Genomic DNA, 23,271 nt, shown 5'->3' with positions numbered 1-23,271 from the left:
GAACTTTTTATTCAGAATGAGTTGAAGGCATAGTGGAGGAGCAGGAGGAAGAAGGAGAAAGATGGAGGAGGAGGATGAAGAAGGAGGAGAAAGGAGGAGGAGGAGAAGGTAGAGACAGAGGATCAGGAAGAGAAGGAGAAAGAAGGAGGAGAAGGAGGAGAAAGGGGAAGGATGAGGAGAATGAAGAAGGTAGAGGAAGAGGAAGAAGAGGAGGAAGAAGAGGAAAAGGAAAAGGAAAAGGAAAAGGAAGAGGAAGAGGAAGAGGAAAAAGAAGAAGAAGAAAGAAGAAAGAAGAAAGAAGAAAGAAGAAGAAGAAGAAGAAGAAGAAGAAGAAGAAGAAGAAGAAGAAGAAGAAGAAGAAGAAGAAGAAGAAGAAGAAGAAGAAGAAGAAGAAGAAGAAGAAGAAGAAGAAGAAGAAGCTAAACCCCTAAAACTTTATTATTATTATTAACCTCCAATGATGGGAACATATTTCTAATAATATGGGCACATACCCACGCACTCCTGTATTAGCCCTGGGACACTTCACTCCTGGAGCTGAGTTTTGTAAATCAGAAGGGGATTCCCATCAAGCTCAGAGTTCAGAGAAGACCCACAAAAAATGATTAGGGGCCTCGAAACTAAAAAGATTGCAAGTATTGGGTATACCTAGTCTACTCAAGAGAAGGGCTAGAGGTGAGATAGCAGTCTTCCAATACTTGAAGGGCTGCTACAAGAAAAAGAGGGTCAACATTTTCCAAAGCACCTGTAGATAGGACAAAAAACAATGGATGGAACTAACACTCTCTCCCTCTCTTTCTCTCTCTTTCTCTCTCTCTCTCTCTCTCTTTCTCTTTCTCTTTCTCTCTCTCTCTCTTTCTCTCTTTCTCTCTCTTTCTCTCTCTCTTTCTCTCTCTCTTTCTCTCTCTCTCTTTCTCTCTCTTTCTCTTTCTCTCTTTCTCTCTCTTTCTCTCTCTCTCTTTCTCTCTCTCTTTCTCTCTCTCTCTTTCTCTCTCTCTCTTTTTCTCTTTCTCTCTCTTTCTCTTTCTTTTCTCTCTCTTTCTCTCTCTTTCTCTTTTCTCTCTCTCTCTTTCTCTCTTCTCTCTCTCTTTCTCTTTCTTTTCTCTCTTTCTCTCTCTCTCTCTCTTCTCTCTCTCTCTCTTTCTCTTTCTCTTTCTCTCTCTTTCTCTTTTCTCTCTTTCTCTCTCTTTCTCTTCTCTTTCTCTCTTTCTCTCTCTTTCTCTCTCTCTCTCTCTCTCTTTCTCTCTCTTTCTCTTTCTCTCTCTCTTCTCTCTTCTCTTTCTCTCTCTCTCTCTCTTCTCTTTCTCTTTCTCTCTCTCTTTTCTCTCTCTTTCTCTTTCTTTTCTCTCTTCTCTTTCTCTCTCTTTCTCTCTCTTTCTCTTTCTCTTCTCTTTCTCTCTCTTTCTCTTTCTTTCTTTCTCTTCTCTCTCTCTCTCTTTCTCTCTCTTCTCTCTCTTCTCTCTCTCTCTCTCTTCTCTTTCTCTCTCTTTCTCTCTCTCTCTCTCTTCTCTCTCTTTCTCTCTCTTTCTCTTTCTCTTTCTCTCTCTCTCTCTCTCAGTAGTACTCAACTTACAAAACAAATTGTCAAGTGAGTTTTGCCCCATTTTACGACCTCTCTTGCTGCAGTTGTTGAGGGAATCACTGCAGTTGTGAAGCTAGTAACATAGTCATTAAGTGAATCTGGCTTCCCCTTTGACTTCTCAGAAGGTCGCAGAAGGGGATCACCTGCTCCCAGGACTCTGTGGCCGTCATGAATATGAATTTTGATCCATGATCAGGGAATTCTACAACACTCATAAGCGTGAAAACTGGTCATAACTTATAAGTCACTTTCTTCCATGTCATTGTAACTTTGAATAGTCACCAAAAAAACTTGTTGTAAGTCGAGGACTACCTGTGTACAGCTTTAAGAATTCCAAGCAAACATGCTTTGAATTCTTTATCATTATAGGATCCAAAACTTTATGTTTGGGGAACATTTTGGATAACCATTTGTCTGAAGTGGTGTAAGGTTTCCTGCCTAGGCAGGGGGTTGGACTAGAAGACCTCCAAGGTCCCTTCCAACCAGTGGTGGGATTCAATTTTTTTTTACTACTGGTTCTGTGGGCATGGCTTGGTGGGCGTGGCAGGGGAAGGATACTGCAAAATCTCCAGTCAGAGGTGAGATTGGCCGGTTCTCCAAACTACTCAAAATTTCTGCTACCGGTTCTCCAGAACTGGTCAGAACCTGCTGAATACCACCTCTGATTCCAACTCTGCTATTCTATTCTTCTATTCTATTCTATTCTATTCTATTCTATTCTATTCTGTTCTGTTCTGTTCTGTTCTGTTCTATTTGATTCGATTTCTATCCTATCCTATTCCATTCTTCTATTCTATTCTGTTTCTATTTCTATTTCTATCCTATCCCATTCTTCTATCCTCTTCGATTCTATTCTATTCCTTATTCTATTATTCTATTCTATTCTATTCTATTCTATTCTATTCTATTCTATTCTATTCTATTCTATTCTATTCTATTTCTATTTCTATTTCTATTTCTATCCTATCCTATCCTATTCCATTCTTCAATTCTATTCCATTCTATTCTATTCTATTTCTATTTCTATCCTATCCTATCCTATCCTATCCTATTCCATTCTTCTATTTGATTTGATTTGATTTGATTTGATTTGATTTCTATCCTATCTTCTATCCTATTCTATTTCTATTTCTATTTCTATTTCTATCCTATTTCTATTTCTATTTCTATTTCTATTCTTTTCTGTTCTGTTCTTCTGTTCTGTTCTGTTCTGTTCTATTCTATTCGATTCGATTCAATTCGATTTTATTCGATTCTATTCTATTCTATTCTACTCTACTCTACTCTACTCTACTCTACTCTACTCTTTTCAGGAAATTCAAACCTTGCTTCTCCAAAACCTTTCATTCTTCCTCTGGATTGGTTGGCCCACCTGTCAATGGGAGCCAACATTGACAGTCTCTTCTTGGGGAGTGAGGGGGAGAAACATACTTTCTCTTGGCTGTTCTTTCTCTCCTTTGCAGGACCCAGCAACTTCCCGGATGCGGTGACTTACATCCAGACGCAGTACGAGAGCAAGAATAAGTCATCCAACAAAGAGATATACACTCACATCACCTGTGCCACGGACACCAACAACATCCAGTTTGTCTTTGATGCTGTAACTGATGTCATAATTGCCAATAATTTGCGTGGATGTGGACTATATTAAAAGCCCCTTTCTCCTTCCTCCTCCCCCCGCCCCCCATTCTGTAGAAGAATCTCAATTTGTTGCGTTGTTTGATTCGGTCTCCTTACTCTCGTATGTATCCCTAAGATGCATTAGTTTGTTTCAGATGTAAGGGAACATGAGTTCTTTATTCCACTTTGGTGTTTTATGGTGGGGAAAAGGGAAATTTGCTGTCTGTGCCTCCATTAACAGGGTGTTGTTGTTTTTTTCCACCGCATACACATGAAGGGATAAAGAGTGAATAATCGGCTCTGGAAAAACGCTGAAGGAAATTTCATAAAAATTGCCCAAATCTTGTTCAAACTTTCAACTCTCGTTTCCATTTTCCCACCTCTGTTCCTCTGCCTTTAAATGCTCTGATTTCTTTTTTCTCAAAAAGCTTAAGACCATATAAAATAGATATATTATTAATACTTTAGCTTTTTCCCTCATTGTTTCTCCCTTTCTCTCCTCCTCTCCAATCTTTTTCCCTTCCACCCAACCCGGACTTTTTTGCCTTCAAATTTTACTGTTTTTCCATTCTGAAATACATCTGAAACATCAGAAAGATGAATTTCCAGAGCAAGAATTCCACGTATTCATTTTGCCCTTGGGGCAAACATACACAGTTCACACATTCCAGGAATAGACTATCAGTGGCCAGTTCTTAAATCTGATAAAAGAGCAGCCTGCACAGTTTCAACTCCCAGGATCACCGTTTTCCTCATCTTTTTGAAAACATCCAGGGATGGAACTTCCAAAACTTATAGCCACCCATCTTATAGCACACAACTCTGGGTAGCTAACCATGAATGAAGGGTTCACAAAGAACATGGTGTGTTAAGCAAAGGTTTCATTTTTCATGGAATGAAATAGGAAGGACATTAAGGGACCGTCTATTTGGATGGCCACATCAAAGGTCCCATCACAGGAGCCGTTTAAATTCGAAGCCAGCTTTGCGTATGTTCTTCCTTTAGAAAGGGAAGGAGCAAGGCCAATCAAACAGGAAGTAGAGTAGAGAAAAGGAAGTAAGGAGAGCCAGTTTGGTCTTGGGGTGAAGGCACCAGGCTAGAAAGCAGGAGATTGTGAGCCTTAGCCATGAAAGCCAATTGGGTGACTTTGGACCGATTGCTAGGAGACGGTGATTCTAGTCCCACCTTAGACATCAAAGTTGATTGGGTTACATTGGACCAGTCTCCCTCAGCCCAACACACCTTCACAGGGTGGTTGTGCTGGGCAAAGAAGAAGGAGGAAGTTGTGTGGGATATGTTTGTCGCTTTGCATTAAAATAATATAGGCAGAATGCAAACAAATTAAATAAATAGAATGGTTCATCACCATATCCAGCAGAATTATGGTCCAAGGCAGTGTTCCTGGCTCATAGGCAGATTTATCAGATATCATGATGGTCAGAGTGAAGAAGAGACAATGGAGGTTGGAATCTGCTTTGAGATGACAAGAGTGTCAAAAAGTGCCATGAGAACGGGGCAGAGGGCAATCGGCCACAGGAAATGTGGGAGTAAATAGATGAAAGAAAAAGCAAGCAAGACAGATAATGAAGCTAAGAGTTATGCAGAAGACTCCTCAGTTTGAACGAAGGCAGATAGAAAGTCCAAGGAAGTTGATTTTGGAATGGGAAAAGTAGCAAAAGACATATTTCAAAGGCCAGGAGGAGGTTGTGGGTGCTTTAAACACTGGAGGTGTTTAAAGAAGAGACTGGACAACCATTTGTCTGAACTGGTCTAGGGTTTTCTGCCTGAGCAGAAGGTTGGACTAGAAGGCTCCAAGGTCCCTTCCAATTCTGCTATTCTGTTAATCTATTAGGTGGTTACGACTTTTGGGCCAGTTAGTAAGACTTTCTTGAAACCATAGAAGAATGCTAGATGTGTGTGCATCTATGGAAGGCAAGTTGATTAACTGAATCAGAAATATCAGGTAGAAAAACAAAGATCTTCTTATCGGATGCTTCCTATATTTATTGGGCTCCATTTCCCCATAATCCACCCTCCTGATGGTTAGCTGTGCTAACTGGGGATTATGGGAGAGATGTTCAAGCGATACATTGAAGGCATCAGATGGCCATTGCAGATTAGAGACACAAGATAATACAAAGTTGTTTCAGCTAATGGAATTTAGGGGAATGGATGAGAGCAGAAATGATGAAGGGATAAGTTAAAAGATATGAGCCTGCCCTTAGGAATCTGTTGTGCATCTTCTGCAAAGTTTGGAACTAGTTTGTTAATTATTAGACTAGAAGTGTTATTTTTTTTTAAAAAAAAAAGAGCGACTAATAATTGAGTCTTCAACAAAGTGCCATTAAAAGTGTTACAGGTAATCCTTGACTTACAACCACAAGTGAGCTCAAAATTACTCTTGCTAAGCAAGATGGTTACGTGAATTTTGCCCCATTTTAAGACCTTTTTTGACACAGTTGTTAAATGAAACACTGTTGTTAAGCTAGTAATACGGCTGTTAAGTGAAGCTGGCCTTCCCATTGACTTCGCTTGTCAAGAGGGTCACAAAATGGGATGACATGAGCTTGGGACACATCAACGGTCATAAATATGAATCAGTTGCCAGGCATCCGAAATTTGATCCTATGATCATGGGGATGCTGCAGGTCATAACTGTGAAAAACGGTCATAAGTCCCCTTTTTCAGTGTCATTGTAACCTCAAGCGGTCACTACATGGATTGTTGTAACTTGAGGACTGCCTGTACTCAAATGAACCACGTGGACTTTCTTTTGGAAGCTTTTGGGAGTAAAATGCAGGTTGGAAATGATGACCAGGAAGAAAGAATAAAAAGAAAGAAGGGTGTTCAGAAAGAAAAAATAAATAAGACAAGATGGGGACCTAAGTAGAGGAAAGAAGAAGGAACCACATTAAAAAAATGGCAAAAATAGAGTTGAGCTAGAGGAGAGTTGAATTTAAATGCGGTATTGTTGGAAACCTAAGTCTGAAACTAAGTCTAAAATTCACAATTGGATTATCAACTTCTACTTTTATTCAATTTATTCAACTCAAGGGTTGAGCCAGGAATTTGATAGCTGGTTGTTCTGGCATCGGGTGAGAAGGGGCGTTCTGTTTTTATTCTGTTTTTATGAACCACTATGGGAGATAGGCAGCCATATACATCCTTTAAATACATAAATAAATAGAAGTATAATAAAAACTTGGTTGGGAACTTAAAATTACTGCAATTGTAGATGCTTGATAGAAGAACGCGAACAATGGACTCTGTGTTATTGGAAAATGTATCTAGGTATCAGAGGCTTAACTATTGAAGAGTAATGCTGAATGTATGGGTTTCATTTTTGCTTTTTATCTTTGTTGCCTAATTTAAACCAAAACATACCATGGACTAAGTGTTAGTGTAAGCCGACTGTCATATTTTCACAGGTGGAAGCTGAATAGAGAGCATTGCCTAACTAGTGGTGCAGGCAGGTAATATTTTGAGAGTGTTCCTATCAAATATTTTCAGAGCGGTGTTTGTGCTTTGAAGCAAATTCACATCGTATTTTTCCCTGAATAAGGCCTAAATTAAAAGGTTTGGCATTTGATTGTATCTCTAGGGCAGAGTTTTCAACCTCAGACACTTTTAAGGTGCGTGGACTCCCAAAATTCCCCAGCCAACATGAAGTCCATATGTCTTAAAATAGCTGAGATTACACTTATCTTGCTCTGAAGGATAGCTGGTCTTGTGGTTTTCCTGGAACATCTTTGCAATAATTTTAGGTTTTTGTTTTTTTTAAAAAAAAAAAATATTTCTCATAAAATGTGAGAAACACGGATTTGGTACCTTCCAAATGTATGAAATGATGTGATGGTTGACCGTTCTGCTTGGGAATTTGGGAAGGTTCAATCTTGGCATTTGGGGAGGGCACCTAACCTGTCTGCATAATTCTTGCAGAAATGTCTAACCATCGCTAAGAAAATGCACTAGATTGCTACAACACAGGCTCTTTCCGTCCTTAGATATTTGCACATACTCAGTTTCAAGTTAATCACTTTGAGGAACTAAAAAGTAGTAAAATTCTACTTATCTTGCCCAGGCACATTGGCTGAGAATCCTAAATCAATGCAGATGCCTTGGTGGAAATCCCAAATTCAAGACTTGCATATAAATTTTAGCAGTGTTTCCCAATCTTAAAGCATTTCTTTATCTCTGGCTTTTCAAATCTTAATATAGCCTCCTGTAGCAGGGCATGTTGTAGAACAGGTGGAATTCCCCATGACCCTGGAGGGAGCTACATTATTGTCTTAATCTCAAAGCAACTCAACTGAACATGATCTCTTTTGCCACAAAAAGAGAGAGGGTAATTAACCTGCAAATAGAGACATGCTCCTGCTAAACCTAGCAATATTCTTAGTTCATCCTTGCATAATTGTCCTCTGCAGGGATGAGTAGCCACAACAAACATGACACACTGTGTTATTTCTTTTCCTTTAACTTTTGCAAGCGAGCAAGATAGTCCTACTCTATTTATCAGTCAATCAGTACTGGGTGACAAAGGGCTTCTTCCAAGGAGTCAGACTCACAAAGAAATAGTTGGCTTCTTCAGCACGAGTGCCTTCTGCAAATGTGAATTAAGCCATGATTATTCATATGAGAAGCGTGTATATTGCATGCATTAAGTCTGCTATAATTCTGCTTTCCAGTAATGCAGTGAGAAGAAAGGTCAATGTCGCAATGTATAAACCACACAACCTGAAGAGGTTGCTGACTGATGGATGATTAGTTGTGTGCTTGTTAAGTTGGTTTTGATTTTTGGCAACCACATAGTTAGATTTTTGTTTTTCTGTCCCCAGTCTGGTGTGTCCAAACTTCCAATGATGCATCTACGTTATGGCTATTGTTTCATTTTGTATAGCATACCCAATTATCTGTGTGGCTGGCCTGCCTAATTGATATTCTATTTGCTACAGGTGGAAAAGGGCAAGATGCAGAAATGTTCTCCTCATTTCTGAAAAATCTTATTATACTCATGGTTACCTAAGTCACTATTTCTAGATTTTTTTTTCAAACTCTGCCCACAATGTGAAGAGTCAGAAACTTGCAGCCCTCCTCCCCCTCCTGGGGTCATGTGATCCCCTTTTGCGAACTTCTGGCAAGCAAAATGAAGGGGGAAGCCAGATCCCGTGGCCAGAAAGATCGTAAAATAGGGCAAAATTCACTTAACCAATGTCTGACTTAGCAACAGAAATTTGGGCTCAGTTGTGGTCCGTAAGCCAAGGACTACCTGTACTGAAATCCATGCCAAAATATAATGAAGAAAAATGCTTTTCCTTGGATTTAACTTTGTGAATATGCACAAACGTGTTGGCCGTAAAGAATGTGAAACAGCTATTGTGGAAATGCAACATTTATACCCTTAAGAATACCTGTTTGACTTCTGCAGCCAAACCATTTTGAATTCTGACGGTTAGGTGTGGTGTGATCTTTAAAATGTGGTTTTAGGTGAGGTTGTGAGGTTTTGATAGCTATCATGGCAAGGTGAGCTGCAGTGTTGCAGTGACTGATAATGTGAACATCTTATTGTGCCTTCAGTGCCCCCAAAGGTCTTATTCACTCTGATGGTGTCTGGAGATCATAAGCAGAGTTCATGGTGCAAAGGATGTTTGTGCTGTGTGACATCATCAGCACAAACAACTTGACTCAACTGATGTGAATTGCCTACTGACATTGTCGGTAGGATGATGTCATCGTGCCGCGTGTCATCGTGGTAACACGGTGGCTTGTAACAAATACCTATGACACCAAACAGAGCCTCAAAGCAGTAAATTGCTGGGTTTTTATTATCTCTGCACTGCAGAGAAGGGCTGACTATAAGACATTTTGTGTTAATGGTTAAAAGCTTTCTAGGTAATACAATGCTCATGGGGGATAACATATCCAGCAATCCTATTTAATAACGATGGCCAAAATGGGAAGATGTATTGCAAAACGTTTGGGACATTTCAAGAGAGATCTTACTCTCTGTGTCTGCATAACATGTTGTAGCCCCTTGTAAAGTGATGTGTGTGTGTGTGTGAGAGAGAGAGAGAGAAAGAGAGAGAGAGAGAGAGAGAGATGTAAAACAACTGATTTTGGGCCTCTTCGTACCTTAGGGATCTGTTTTCAATTTTTCTTTGGCACAAAGATGTGAGTGATACTATATAGAAAGGCTGCCTTAACCCATCACAGTAAGTTGTAATGTAACTTCTTTCCTTTTAGTCTAGATTCCACCCATGTGGTCCATAAACCTTAGTTTATAGGTTTGTGTGGTGTGTGAAACCAGGAAGTTGTGATTTGTGGTTTTTTTCACTTCTTTAAACGACCCTGTAATCCAGTGGCTCCCAATCTTTTGAGCATCAGGGACCTGTTCCGTGGAGAGTGGTTTTTCTGTGGTCCAGAGGGGCTGTGGTTTCACCTGCTGCCTGCATCCCACAGCTTGTTTGCAAGGCCCAGTTTCTGGCATGCCACAGACTGGTGCCAGTGCCCAGACCGGGGGCATTGGGGACTGTAAGCCCTTGCATTTCCTAGTTTGGAACACAGTCCGGGGAGCTTTGCTATTTTACTGCATTAAACCTACTTTGGGGTTATGCTATAGTGGCAGGAAAACCAAGGGGGGCACATGGCACGAGCAGCATCATGCTGCCATACCACAACCTCCCCCAACCCTTTTCTACATGCACCAAGGTGCATTGGCCCAACCCTGCTTTTTGTCATTTTATTGAAAAACATTTGAACTAGCAGAACCCCTATGTTACAATTTTATTCTGTTTTCCACCTCAAAACGGCAGAAAAATCTCCTTCCTGGTTTTTGGTAGCATTTTGCCAACTGTTCTGACCCAGCTTCCCAAACACGACAAACCCCCTGATGTGAACTCAAAAGATTCCTTTGTTAGGAATGCCGGCAGCCCCAGCAAAGTTTCTCTCGTAGGCTAACAAGTCTGGCCAGCCAGAAGATGAATAGTTGTCTGCCACATCTATTCATCTCCACCCCCTGCCTTTTATCCCCCGAGCTAGGATGGGGCCTCGCTAGCAGTGGTGGATCTTCCGTCCCAAGGTCTGGCTCATAGATTTCCATTGTTCTCCTCTCCTCTGACTTCTGTGCATCTGTGTGTCAGGTACTGGACCCAGCTGTTCCTCCTCTTTCTCATCAGCCTGGGAGCTGTTGACTTTCCATCTGAGGGCTGACAGATGGCCCAGACTCCGCCTCTGTCTCTCTTTTTGACAGCTCCATTCCTCTTCCCCCCTCTGAGCTCCCAGGTTGCCCTGATGCTAACTCTGACTCCCATGTCACCTCCTCCTCCTCCTCTTATTCGGCTGCTGGAGGGGCCAGTGACCAATAGGCCACAACACCAGTATTGAATAAGTCAATTGGGTTTCAATGTTGGCCATCCCAAATTGTTGGATCAGAGATGTAGAGATATAACCTGGAAATTGTTTTATCAGGCTTATCACTAGGTGTCTCAACAGGTGGGAGCATCTGACCAACCTTTTCTGAGCTCTGAAGCTCAATGGGATTGGGCCAGTTGGGCTTTTGATGGGAGACATTCAGAGAATCTCAGGGCTACAAGTTAGAAGAGGAAGTAAAAAGGATGCAGGTAGAAATCAATGGCAAAAGTATGTGTGTTATGATGGTTGTTATCCTCTACTGCCCAGAGTTCCCTGGAAATGGAGTGTGTTATGAGCATCATTAGATAAATAAATAAAATATATGACTGCCAAGGCAATTGCATGGACGTGTCCATGACTTTCCAGGGAGTTGAGCTCAACACAAAGGTATCTTTACCTCTACGTGTATTTAATGATTTTCCCTTTCTGTCTCAATAAAAAAAGTAATAATGGGTCTGGAGCCAATCTGGAGAGTCCCATGCAACCCTGTAATATATTATCCAAGTCTTCTTGATATTTCCTTTTTTTTTTCCTAACATGCCTCTTGTTTCTTCCTTTTTCCCTGCTGGCTGCTTAAAATGCTTTACAGAGATAAGAGTTTTGAAGGAGACAAGAGTTTGCTGAGCCTCTCCTTTATGTTTGCAAATTAGATGCAGAATCTTTTTATTATGATTTTTTTTCATGTTTGCATGTTTGATCGGCCGCAACGGTATTAATGATCATTTTGTATGATGTGTGAATGTGCCTCAGTCCAATCAGAGAGTTCTTTTGATTCTTATTGTAATAATTTATTGGCTGTCATGTATTTATTAGTTACCAAATCTTAATAAAATGCCAGCTCTTTTCTAGTGTCCAAGACACTTTATTGGATTTTCCTCTACAAAGACAGGGCGGTGTGATGGCTCGCAGTTCAGATGCTGGGCTTGTCAGCTGGAAAATCAACAGCCAGGTTTGAGACCCAAGTGCTATGCGATGGGGTGACCTCCCGTCCTCTCCTCAGTTCCTGCCAACCTAGCAGTTTGAAAACCTGCAAATGCGAGTAGATAAATAGGTACCACTTCAGAAGGAAGGAAGAGAAAGAAAGGTGTAAGAGAAGATAAAAAATGATAAGAAAGCAGTGACTTCTGACTTTTTTCAGTTCCTCAACTAGGTGTAGCATCTTCCTTATTCTCAACAACTCTATCATGTGAGGTGAATTTTCTGGATGACTTAAAAGAGAAAGAAAACTGGGAAGAAAGCATTGGGACTTTCAAAAAGTGGCCATGACCTCGTGCTTTTTAAAAAATTTGTATTGTGTGCTCAAGGTGATATGAAAAAGAGACACCAGCATGAAGATGGGGACAAAACCCAGATCCTTCATGGAAATGAAATTAACCTCCAATTTTCTTACTTCTTCTTCAGCCTAAATGATAATTCATCCAGCAGGGTTCTCTTACTTTTGTTTTCACTGCTGGCTTGGCAATTGTTCTTTTAAACTTAACTTAGTTTCTCTCTCTCTCTCTCTCTCTCTCCAATTCCTCTTTTTTCTCCTCTTCTGCCATCTCCTTCCTTCTTTCCAATGTAGAACCGCATGCACGAGTCTTTAATGCTCTTCGATTCCATCTGTAACAACAAATTCTTCATTGATACCTCCATCATTCTCTTCCTCAACAAGAAAGACCTGTTTGGTGAGAAGATCAAAAAATCGCCTCTGACCATCTGCTTCCCTGAATACACAGGTAAGGAGGGCTCTGTGTAGGATTCTTAGATGGGTGTTTTTCAACCTGGACAACTTTAAGAAGAATGGACTTTGACTCCCAGAATTCCACAGCCAGCTGTGGGAATTCTGGGAGTCGAAGTCCACATATCTTAAAGTTAGTGAGGCTGAAAAATAGATCTCTAGATTGCAAGGGCTAAACAATCCAAGCATCCCCGTGGGAGGAGGACTGACCAGTCAGGCACTGGGATGTCATCACACCAATGACATAACAAAGGACATCATTGTGACTTGTACTAGACACCTAGGAACATTGGACTCACAGATCAATCAGAGTCTCTTGAAACAGTAGAGAGCATGAAGATCCTGGCCTCTTGCACCATGGTGACGCAGTGGTTAAAACATAGTATTGCAGGCTAATTCCGCCGACTGTTAGCAGTTCGTTCCTGATGAGCTCAAGGTTGACTCAGTCTTCCATTCTTCTGAGGTCAGTAAAAGGAGGGCCCAGATTGTTGGGGGTAGTATGTTGGCATTGTAAACTACCCAGAGAGTGCTATAAAGCACTATGAAGTGGTATATAAGTCTTAAGTGCTCCTGCTATTGCTCTTAATTCAGCCCTGCTCCCAAGACATTTCTTGTGGTCTTCTAAAATTGTGCAACACAACCTTCATCCCTTTTGAATAGCAATAGCGCTTAGACTTATATACCGCTTTACAGTGCTTTACAGCCCTCTCTAAGCTGGTTACAGAGTCAGCTTCTGGCCCTTAGAAATCTGGGTCCTCGTTTTACCCACCTTGGAAGGACGGAAGGCTGAGTCAACTTTGAGCCTGGTGAGGCCTGAACTGCCAAATTGCAGGCAGACAGCAGTCAGCAGAAGTAGCCTGCAGTACTGCACTCTAACCACTGCACCACCGTGGATGTGAAAAATGGAAGTTGAATCAATCTAGTTCAACTGTATGGTTTGGTGTTTTTTTTTAAACAAAAAAAAAATGAGTCAGCTGGCATTTGCAATTCTTTGGGCTCCCATCAGAAATAGCCTGTTTGCATAAGTGCAAAATCGGTCTCTGAATGGCAACCAAAATGTTTTTTTTTTTAAATCATTCTGAAGGCATCTACTTTGATTTCATTCAATAATTTCATGTTTTGATTCGGAAGGATGAATGAAGAGTAACAGGGCCTTATCTTAGCCTTAGGGTTTCTAGGTCCTTACTTTTTGTTATTGTTACAATTATAATACAATATTTATTTAATTATATTACTTTACATATATACATAGCTATACATACATTTATCCTTATTTCCATTTTCCCTTGTTTGTTTAATCAGTTTCACTAGACATCTTTACTTCCTTTTTGTACAACCATTTGTACCATATATTCCAGTGGTTCTGTTGAATACTAACTTGTTCTAATATGGGCATTGTCTTATTAAACTGGACAAGGCTCCAGAATTTTAAAATATAATTTAAAATAGCCACAGGTCACAGGGATAGCCAAATCTTGAAGGATCTTTCTTTATGTTCTCAAGTGAAATTCAAAACATGAGTTTAGGCATGGATATAACTTTTTAAAAGATCAAGATTGGCTTTTTGAGGGCATTATCTTCTTTGCACCCAAATACACCAGAATTGAGTTCTGGTTGCTTAAAACTTCTTCCCTCCACTGTCATAATCCCCAAGAAATAGCACCATTACCCAGTGCAATTAAGACATTTTCAGGATACGAGGAAAAAAGGATTCCAGTCTTGTGTTAACACACTGGAGTTGGGAACTCTGCAAAGATGCAATGGGAGAACGCTTGAGTGATGCTACAAACCAAAGATGCCTTTAATAAAACTTTGTGAAGCAACAAAACCCTGGTCTTCTGGAGAACAACACACAAGTTGCCACGTCGCTTCCCTTTGGGTTTAGTTGCCACAGCCTCCCCCACAGCTAAAAGCCCCTTTCAGGGTTGTAGTTGTTCCGGGGGGGGCTGTCAGAGTGAGTGACACCAGGCATTTCAATGGGGCAAATGACATCATGGCTTCACTTCAATGAATTGAATGCAGTTGGCTCCACATTGTGACTTGAATGGAATCCACGTCCCAGAGGCCTGTTCAGGGAATGCATGGTTGGTGTGTGTGTGTGTGTGTGTGTGTGTGTGTGTGTGTGTAGAGGGTGGATGTTCCTTGTATTACAGAGAATCTGTGCAAAAAATAAGCCTGTTTGCACAACCTGTCCTAGAACAAGAACCTATCCTGATGAACATGTCACTTCATGTTTATTTCTGAAATAACCCGTGAACATTATTAGGGTGTACAACACTCACTTGCGGCCTGGGAATACTAGAAAGCTCCGTTTTTCTTCTGCAGCAGACCAATCTGGTCAATCCAGAGATGGTTTGATGGTTTTGAGGACTATCCAATTTGGGGTCAGATCATATCAAAGAATCACAAGATTACTTTCAGAAAATGACTGGATAGCCACTAAAATGGCCAGAGGATCCCGCCTGGGAAGGAAAAGGAAGCATTCTTGTGTTCCCTGGAAGAGCCCATGGATATAACAATGTGTTTTGTATACAACTTAAAGTATGGGTAGCCCTTGACTTACAACCATTCGTTCAGTGACTGTTTGAAGTTACAGCACTGAAAAAAGTGACTTATGACTGCTTTTCACACCTTCCAACTCTGTTATTCTATTCCTCTCCTCTCCTCTGCTCTTCTATCCTATCCTATCCTATCCTATCCTATCCTATCCTATCCTATCCTATCCTTATTGTTTTCTGTTCTACCCTACCCTACTTTAGTCTACTCTGTTCTGTTCTATTCTATTTTATTCTTTCTTATTCTGTTCTATTCTTCTGATTCTATTCTATTCTTTCTTATTCTCTTCTCTTATTTCTTATTCTCTTATTATTATTTTCTGTTCTATCCTACCCTACTTTACTCTACTCTACTTTGTTCTATTCTATTCTGTTCTTTCTTATTCTATTCTATTCTTATTATTTTCTGTATCCCCGTGATTATATGATCAACATTTGACCCCTTGGCAACTGGTTCCCACTTATCACAGTGGCTGTATCTTGGAGTCACGGGATCCCCTTTTCTGACCTTCTGACAAGCAAGGTCAATGAAGAAGCCAGATTCACTTAACAACCATGTTACTAACTTAGTAACTGCAGTGATTCACTTAACAACGGTGGCAAGAAAGGTTGCAAAATGGGGCAAAACTCCCTTAGCAACTGTCCCACTTAGCGACAGAAATGTTGGGCTCAGTTGTGGTCAGAAGTCAAGGACTACCTGTAATCCAGTTTCTCCATACTAGCTGTATACAATGTCATTGTCGATCAATATAACTGAAACTGCCAAGCTGCATTAACATATTGGCTGCTTTTAAAACACAGTTGACCAAGTTCTCCAGAACCCATCATTAGACAAGGTCTCTATCCCCCCGCCTCTTTCCCTCCTTCTCCCTCCCTCCCTCCCTCTTCCTCTCCCTCCCCCTTCCTCTTCCTCTTTCTCTCTCTTTCCTCCTCCCTCCCTCTCCTCCTCCCTCCCTCTCTCCCTCCCCCTCATCCCCTCCTTCTCCCTCCTTCTTCCTCTCCCTCTCTCTCTTTCCCCCTCCCTCTCTCCCTCCCTCTCCCCTCCTCTTCCCCTTCCCCTCTCTCTCCCACCCCACTCCCTCTCTCCCCCTCCCTCCCCCTCTCCCCCTCCCACCCTCTCCCTCCTTCTCTCTCCCCTCCCTCTCTCTCCCTCTCCCTCCCTCTCTCCCCTCTTAATCTCCTGGCATCTAGTCTGATGCCTTGACCGCCACACCTGGCTCTCAAACATGGGTTAGGCTTCTTCAAATAGATTTGGGCACAGAAGCCACCTGCTAGCCCCTTCTTCCTAGGGATGAGAGAGAGTGGCTGGCCCAGCTAGCTAAGGCAGGACTAGAACTCGGGAGCGCCTGGCTTCTAGCCCCACTACACCAAAGTTGGCCGTCGAAGTCCAACCGCGCCTCCTAACAACCAACTGAAACGAATTCTCCCTTCTCCGCAGGACCCAACACGTACGAAGATGCAGCAGCCTATATCCAAGCACAATTTGAAAGCAAAAACCGTTCGCCGAACAAGGAGATTTATTGTCACATGACCTGTGCAACAGACACAGGCAACATCCAGGTCGTATTTGATGCCGTCACCGACATCATCATTGCCAACAATCTTCGAGGCTGCGGCTTATACTGACCCCCTCCCCTCTTCCTTCCCCCTTCTCCCTTCCTCCCATCCTGTATAGCAAGCAGCATATTTGGAAACAATCACAGCGAGAGGAAAAAAATAAATAAATAATATATAATAAAATATTTGAAGAAAAAAAAGGCAAAACAAAGTGCGAGTCTCACACACACACACACACACGTACCAACACACACACCACACACACACACACACACAGACTAAAAAATGAACCATGAGAGTTGGTAACTGAAAAGGCATCGTGATTAGACAGACAGACGCATACAGAGATGCACTTCTTAAATTCAAGTTTGCCTCAGAGGATTCCCCTGTCCCTATCTCAAGAACATAGTTCTTCTTTCCTGTTTAAGTAACTTGACAGCAGATAATTCAGCCTCCTTTTGTTTTTCTTCCCTTCCTTCGGGAAATATAGAGGAAAATAATTAATAAGAATAACCGAGTGATCAAAACAGTTAATTTTTCTAGCCGCATCTTTAAGAATGTATCCTCCTGCAAGTTTAAAAAGGAAACCGTTTTCTTTTAACAAAAGAATAAATAACAATAAAAAGTAGCAATGTTATTTTTTTTAAGGCATTTATGCATAGGGTGCTTTAAGGAAAGGCTTTTTCCCTCCCCCCTTAGCTCTAAAGGATTTTTAAAGATACCTTTATGCATGGAAAAGTTTCTTCAAGGGACGTTACCGCCAAGAGTTCCCAGTTCGTTGGTCCCATCAGCTTTGGAAAGGTTAAAAGCAAAGGAAGGCGAAGGGAAAATTGAAAGAAAAAATGTGCACGAAACACAGATTTTTCCTTCGTCCCTCCACAAAGAGACCACACTGTACAGCAACCTCACCCCACTCTTGCTAGGAATCCTTTCCTTTCCCCCAAGCTAAAGTTGATACGTTTGGTCTTTTCTGTTTCCCCTTCCCATCCACAAGGGAGACCAAGAAAGGGGGGAAAAAATTCCATCCGTGGTTTGAAAGTTGGACCTGCCACATTGGCCCCATCAAGTGAGGGGTGGACATTCAGCCTTGGATGTCAACGACCAGGCCAAATTCTTACCAAGGAGCAATGCACCACCAAGTTAGTACAACGTTTATTAAAAAGAAAGGTTCCCCTGTCTGGTCATGTCTGACTCTAGGGCAACGGTGCTCATCACCATTTCTTGGCCACGGGTGCCAGCGTTATCTAAAGATACTCCCATGGTCATGAGGCCAGCATGACATCACGGAGCGCTGTTATCTTCCCACTGAAAGGTTACCTATTTATCTACTCGCATTTGCATGCTTTCAAACTGCTAGGTGGGCAGGAGCACCTAGAACCAACCTAGAACCAATAACATTTATTATTTGGCTGTGACTAGGAGAAGGGGTTCCTTTTAGTGCTTCTTTGGGGTACCTCCATCCATGCATGCAACACCAGCATTTGTGTTCAGGCCTAAGCCATCTTCTGACCTTTCTAGAGTAGACTTTCTGCTCCCAAACTCCAGCCTCAAGCTGACACAAGCATGTTTGGGGTTTTGTTTTTGTTTTTTTGCATTGCCTGCTGTGTTAGAATCATGGCTAGTTTTATGAGATGCCATGAAAGGGAGTCTTTGCCTGACTCTTTTGATGTTTGGGAGGCGAACAAGCCAACTCCAAAAGAGAAGATGAGAATAATAATCAAAAATTTGCTCAACAGAAGTGCTGGGGAAGAACAGAAGGATTGCTCAGGTCCTTCCTGCTGACACATGCAAGCAACACCCAACCACACTTTCATATCTACACACAGACTTACCTACATGCCATCTTTTGCCCACTCCCTCTCTCCACACAAACACACACACACACACACACACACACGCCAATGGGGTGAACCAATGCTAAGGAAGGCAGCTTCCCTTCCAAGATGGTTGTGATGGCCCCATCGGAGCCTTGATGGTGAAAAGGGGGAAACCTTGTTTTGCTTTGGTGAATGTTTGGGAATTAGCCAAAGGAGCACCAGAGTTGCCCACCTCGTAATAGGCAGTAGAGCAAATGACCCAGAAATTAGGGGAATTTTGGTCTTGCCTCCCAATCCTTCCTCCCTATCATAACAGGTGCTGTTTTTTGTCCACAGGGCATGGAGAAAGGGAGGCACTACGACCAATACATTTCCCACACCTTAGGTTTGAAGCTGATAAGAGATAAGTTTAGATGCACCAAAATGGCCAGGAACACCAATGGGAAATATCCAGGTTTATTTTCATAATCATACTCATTGCAACTCCCTCCTTCCCCTTGATCCTCCATGAAAGTCCTCCCAAAACTCTTTCAGGCACAACCATCACTTTAGGACCGGCCAACAAAATGGGGTACATTTTATTTGGGGTGGGTGGGGAAGAAGGGTTTTAATAATGGTTGTTCTGCTTGTCTTGTTCACTCTCTGGTTTTGTATTTCGTTTCTACAAAAGCACAGCTGTCACTGGTCCAAGGGGCCGAAATTCTCTCTGTGATCTTGTTTTTAATGTTTGTTCTTCTTTGAAGGCCACATCCATTTTCAGTCTTTTGTTTTTGGAAAATGGGTTAATTGAGTTGGGAGCATTTCTGTCTTTCTTTTTTAATTCTGCTCTCAGAATTTGATTTCATTTTATATTTTAAAGTTTCCATGCTCCCCGTGAATCCATTTCTTCACCTTGCATTTCATTCCCTTCTTCGTTTTCCAATCCTTATGTTTTGTGCTGGTATTCCTTGTTTTCTCTTTCTCTCTTTCTCTCTCTCTCTCTCTCTCCCTCCCTCTCTCTCCCTCCCTCCCTCCCCCCTCTCTCTGTTGTTTGTGCTGCAAAAACAAACAAAAAAAGACAAAAAACTAGGAAAAAATGATATAAAAATTAAAAACATACATAAAAAGCAACAAAAAATGAAAAAAATATGAAAAACAAAATCAAATGTAGTGTTTCTATTATTTTAAAAGCCACCATTTTCATGACCAACATTTTGTCATTTCTACTCTGATTAAGCAATCGGAAGTCTTCACATTTCACCCGTAAGCAGTACCTTTGCTGGAAAAAGCCAATTGCACCCTTTTTCAATTAAAATCTGGGGGAAAAAATACAAAAGAAAACTAAACACACACACACACACACACACACACACACACAAAACCTATACACATCTCTAAAAAAAAATGCCAGATCTTTCTAAGCCTTTCTATTACCAATTGGTGAGGTTTCTGTGATCTATTAGACACTGCCAATTTCTTTCTCTAACTAATGGAAAAATTCATGTGTAGCTTAATAAAGAGAATGTTTGTCTGTACCACCAAGAGTCTTCCTCTTTCACCTTCCGATTATTGTTTAGTTGTGGTTTTTTATTTCGTAGAAGACACAAGTGTGAAGACATGTCCCATTAGGGCCAGTCGGACAGTCCTCTTACCTTTCCTTAATCTCTCATTAAACAGACCAAATTAAGATCAGCTTGGGCAGAGAGGGGTTGGTGTCAGACTGGCCACATTTACTGCCTAAGAAAGAAAGACACTTGACTCCATAGGTTTTAGAGAAAAGGTATTTGTACTTGAGATGCCGAGTGCGGCACAGATGAGGAAGCTTGGAGGCAAAAACCACGCAAAGATCCTATTTTGAAAGCAATCCCTCCAGTGTCCCAAACCCTCCCTCCTCCCCTGGGGCAACCAGGCCAATCAGCTCTCATTCTAATGTTTTGGGAATTTGGTGCCACAGACGCCTCTATACATTTCTTTCTCAGATCTGGCGTCCTTGAAGCTTGGCAGATGGCTCGGCTTGGCACTTCTGGTTCCTGTTAATGTCCATAATCCCCAATTCCCCACAACATGCCTTCACATCTCCAGCACACTTCCTCTCCCAGATGCCCCCTCCCTCCCCTTCCCGGCTATGGCAGTTGCTAATGAGCTTCAAAAAAAGCGAAGGTGAGCAGCTGAAGACCTCCAAGGTCTCTTCCAACCTTATGATTAGAATTCCCAGGACTTAAATTATCTCACAGGCGTATTTAAGCGACTACCATGGACTGCTGTTGGTTTTGTGTATTTGGGAGCAAGGGAAAATGGGTTGGGTTGCCACCATGGCCACCACCAATCTCCATACCTAGGAGAAGCTAGGAGAGGACCTTCTCTTGTGAAATGGCTTGTTGTGAGGCACGAGCAACCAGAACCACCCGTGGACAGCCTTAAGCAGAAACTTTATTGCTAGTCACCTATGCTACCAGAATCTCAACCAGACCAACTGCTTTCCCTTGGAAATGGTCAGATAAGGCTTCGGGAATTCTGGGGCGAGGACAGGCCTGTGTTGCTTTCTGCAGAGCAAGGACTCCAAGGGTCAGGGTACCAAAGTAACAGACTAAATGCAATCAAAACTCTTGAGACCTGAGATTTCCTCAAAGTAAAGGATTTATTGGGAATGTCATATTGGCACAGCTGGTGAAAACCTAACTCTGAAAGATCCGAGGTTTTCCCCACCCAAATCAAAGCCCAGAGTTCTTGACCCCCCCAGGTCACATGTCCATCATCACATGGTCCAATCAGGTCACAGTCCCAACTCCGGCTGGCTTCAGTCCATGCCTTTCCAAGACCCATCCTTGGCTCCCACGGGAAAAAAATGTTATTTTTGGCTACACATCTATCTCCCCCCGTCAGGTTCCCACAGCTCCAACCGGCCTTGTTCTGGCAGCCCTGAAGATGCTCCCAAAATGGCTTCAAGGCTGACACTAAGTTCAACTCCCTCTTCATGCGTCGCTCCAGTCTAGCTAGTTCCACCACGCACCTGATGGGGAAGCCATCGTCTCACTATTACCAACCTTTCAAGGGAGTCTTTCCCAAGACTTGAAATAGACTAGCCCCAAAAATGCAACTGGAAACCAAAGTCTTTCTTTATGTAGTGGAGTTCATGACCGGAAAAATATGGATGTTCATAAAGTTGAAAGTTTAGAAAAGGAACCAGATCAATTCAACAGAGAGCTATCCAGTTCTATACATGTTGAAGTCACAGTACAGGCAGTCCTCGACTTACAACAATTCATTTAGTGACCATTCAAAGTTATAGCGGCACTGAAAAAAGTGACCTACGGCCGTTTTTTTTTTCACACAGCCATTAGAGCATCCCCTGGATCATGTGCTCAAAATTCAGTCGCTTGGCAACTGATTCATATGTATGACTGTTGCAGTGTCCCAGGGTCAGGCTTTTGCGATCTTCTAACAATCAAAGTCAATGAGGAAGCCATTTTCAATTGACTGTTAACTGTTCCACTTAAGGCATGTTACTAACTTAACAACTGCAGTGATTCATTTAACAACTGTGGCAAGAAAGGTCGTAAAATGGGACAGAACTCACTTAACAAAAGTTTCACTTACCAACATAAATTTTGGGCTCCATTGTGGTCGAAGTCAAGGACTTCCTGTATTGGATTGAGGTAGCATGCCTCCAAAAATTTATTTAGTCTCTTATTTAGTTTATAAGTTTGTATGATCAGATTCCCACCCTCGGGAATATTTACACACAGAAAGAAACCATTCTTCCAATTTCAACAGGTTCTGCCTCATGGAATTGCTCTTCAAGTATCTGAAAAATAGATCTATAATTTCTAAGGAATACGGTTTTCTGACTCAAAACTTTATACTTTAACATCTACATCAGCCTGGAGAGATTTTGGACTGCAATGAGCATTGTTCCCAGAAATTATGGCCTGGGAATCATGGAAATTGGTGGACAGACATCAGCTTTGGGAAGTCTGAAGCTGTTAAGCCTGTTGCAATTTCCCAGTTGCTTCAGGATATTAATTGGGGTATTACAAATTTAATATTGTTCCATCGTGAAGATTGAAAGGAGTACTAAAGGTAGATTATATCAGTGATCATACTTTTAATTGCATTAGAGGTTGCTGCGGAAATCTTTAAACTTCTTTTAGCAAATGAGAAGATGTGGAATTTTGAGAATAACCAAATGTGGTTGCCATGGAGGAGGAAGATGGACTCTTTGTAAAATTGGTTGCTATGGAGTGTAACCAATCAAATCCCAAGTTAGGCCAATCAAATCAAGTACATTACACCAGAAATTGTGGAGGCACCTTATCCTAATGCTTGACAATGCAGCATAGAAAATTAGATCAAACAGTAGAGATTTCTGTTTTGTGGCCTTTCTGGTTTGGTCAGAAGATTGTTCCTAAATGATGCTATGACACAACTCATTTAACAGAGATAAAAATCAGACGAATTTCTAAACAAGGAGACAAAAATCAGATCCAAATAGATCCAGCTTTATTTGGAGTTGACTTCTTCTTGGTCAACTCTTCCCTACATCATGCCAACTCCTTGTGGGCAGTTAGCTGAGTCACTTGAAATTGAAATAAGTCTTCTGTAGCTGTTGCATTCCTGTGGGTGGTTGATGTCTTCAACTAAATGTTTGTGAAGGAATTTTGTTCCCTAAAGTTGTTTACAATTACCCCAACACCAGTCACTCTGCTACAGATATTTTAAGCTCCTCAAATACTGGAACACTGCTATCATGTCACTCCTTCTTTTTTTTGTTACACTAGACACACCCAATTCCTGCAAACATTCTTCATGTGCTTTAGCTGCCAGTTCCCTAATCTTGAACATTCTTCTATTATAGCTTTTCCTTTTAAACTAACATAAGGAGATTCACACCTCAACTAAATATAAGATAAATAATAATACTCTGCATTACAAGATAAGGTAGAAAGACCTGCAAATGGATTAGAGAACAAATGAATGTATACAACATCGTCAAGAGTAGAGGTTTCCAAACTTGGCAACTTTAAGTCTTGT

At 41.5% G+C, this 23,271-nt stretch overlaps 1 protein-coding gene across 2 annotated transcripts in view; it reads left to right on the top strand.

Moving 5' to 3' along the window:
- Window positions 1-19,775, top strand: part of GNAO1 (G protein subunit alpha o1) — a 213,336-nt gene extending 193,561 nt beyond the window's left edge. The window contains exons 7-8 of one of the 2 annotated variants that reach the window (XM_087971687.1): window positions 12,177-12,330; window positions 16,326-19,775. In XM_087971687.1, the coding sequence (XP_087827813.1) occupies window positions 12,177-12,330; window positions 16,326-16,513 (342 nt within the window). In that variant the 3' untranslated portion in view covers window positions 16,514-19,775. Of the gene's footprint in view, window positions 1-3,045; window positions 6,976-12,176; window positions 12,331-16,325 lie in introns of those variants that run through there. The other variant, XM_026672093.2, reaches the window with a different exon arrangement.
- The last annotated feature ends 3,496 nt before the right edge of the window (window positions 19,776-23,271 follow it).

This window comes from Notechis scutatus, chromosome 9 (assembly GCF_049901735.1).
Source record: "Notechis scutatus isolate UNSWTSFEM ecotype Mainland chromosome 9, rNotScu1.2, whole genome shotgun sequence".
Taxonomy (NCBI): Eukaryota; Metazoa; Chordata; class Lepidosauria; order Squamata; family Elapidae; genus Notechis; species Notechis scutatus.
This window is presented reverse-complemented; position numbering and strand designations above follow the sequence as displayed.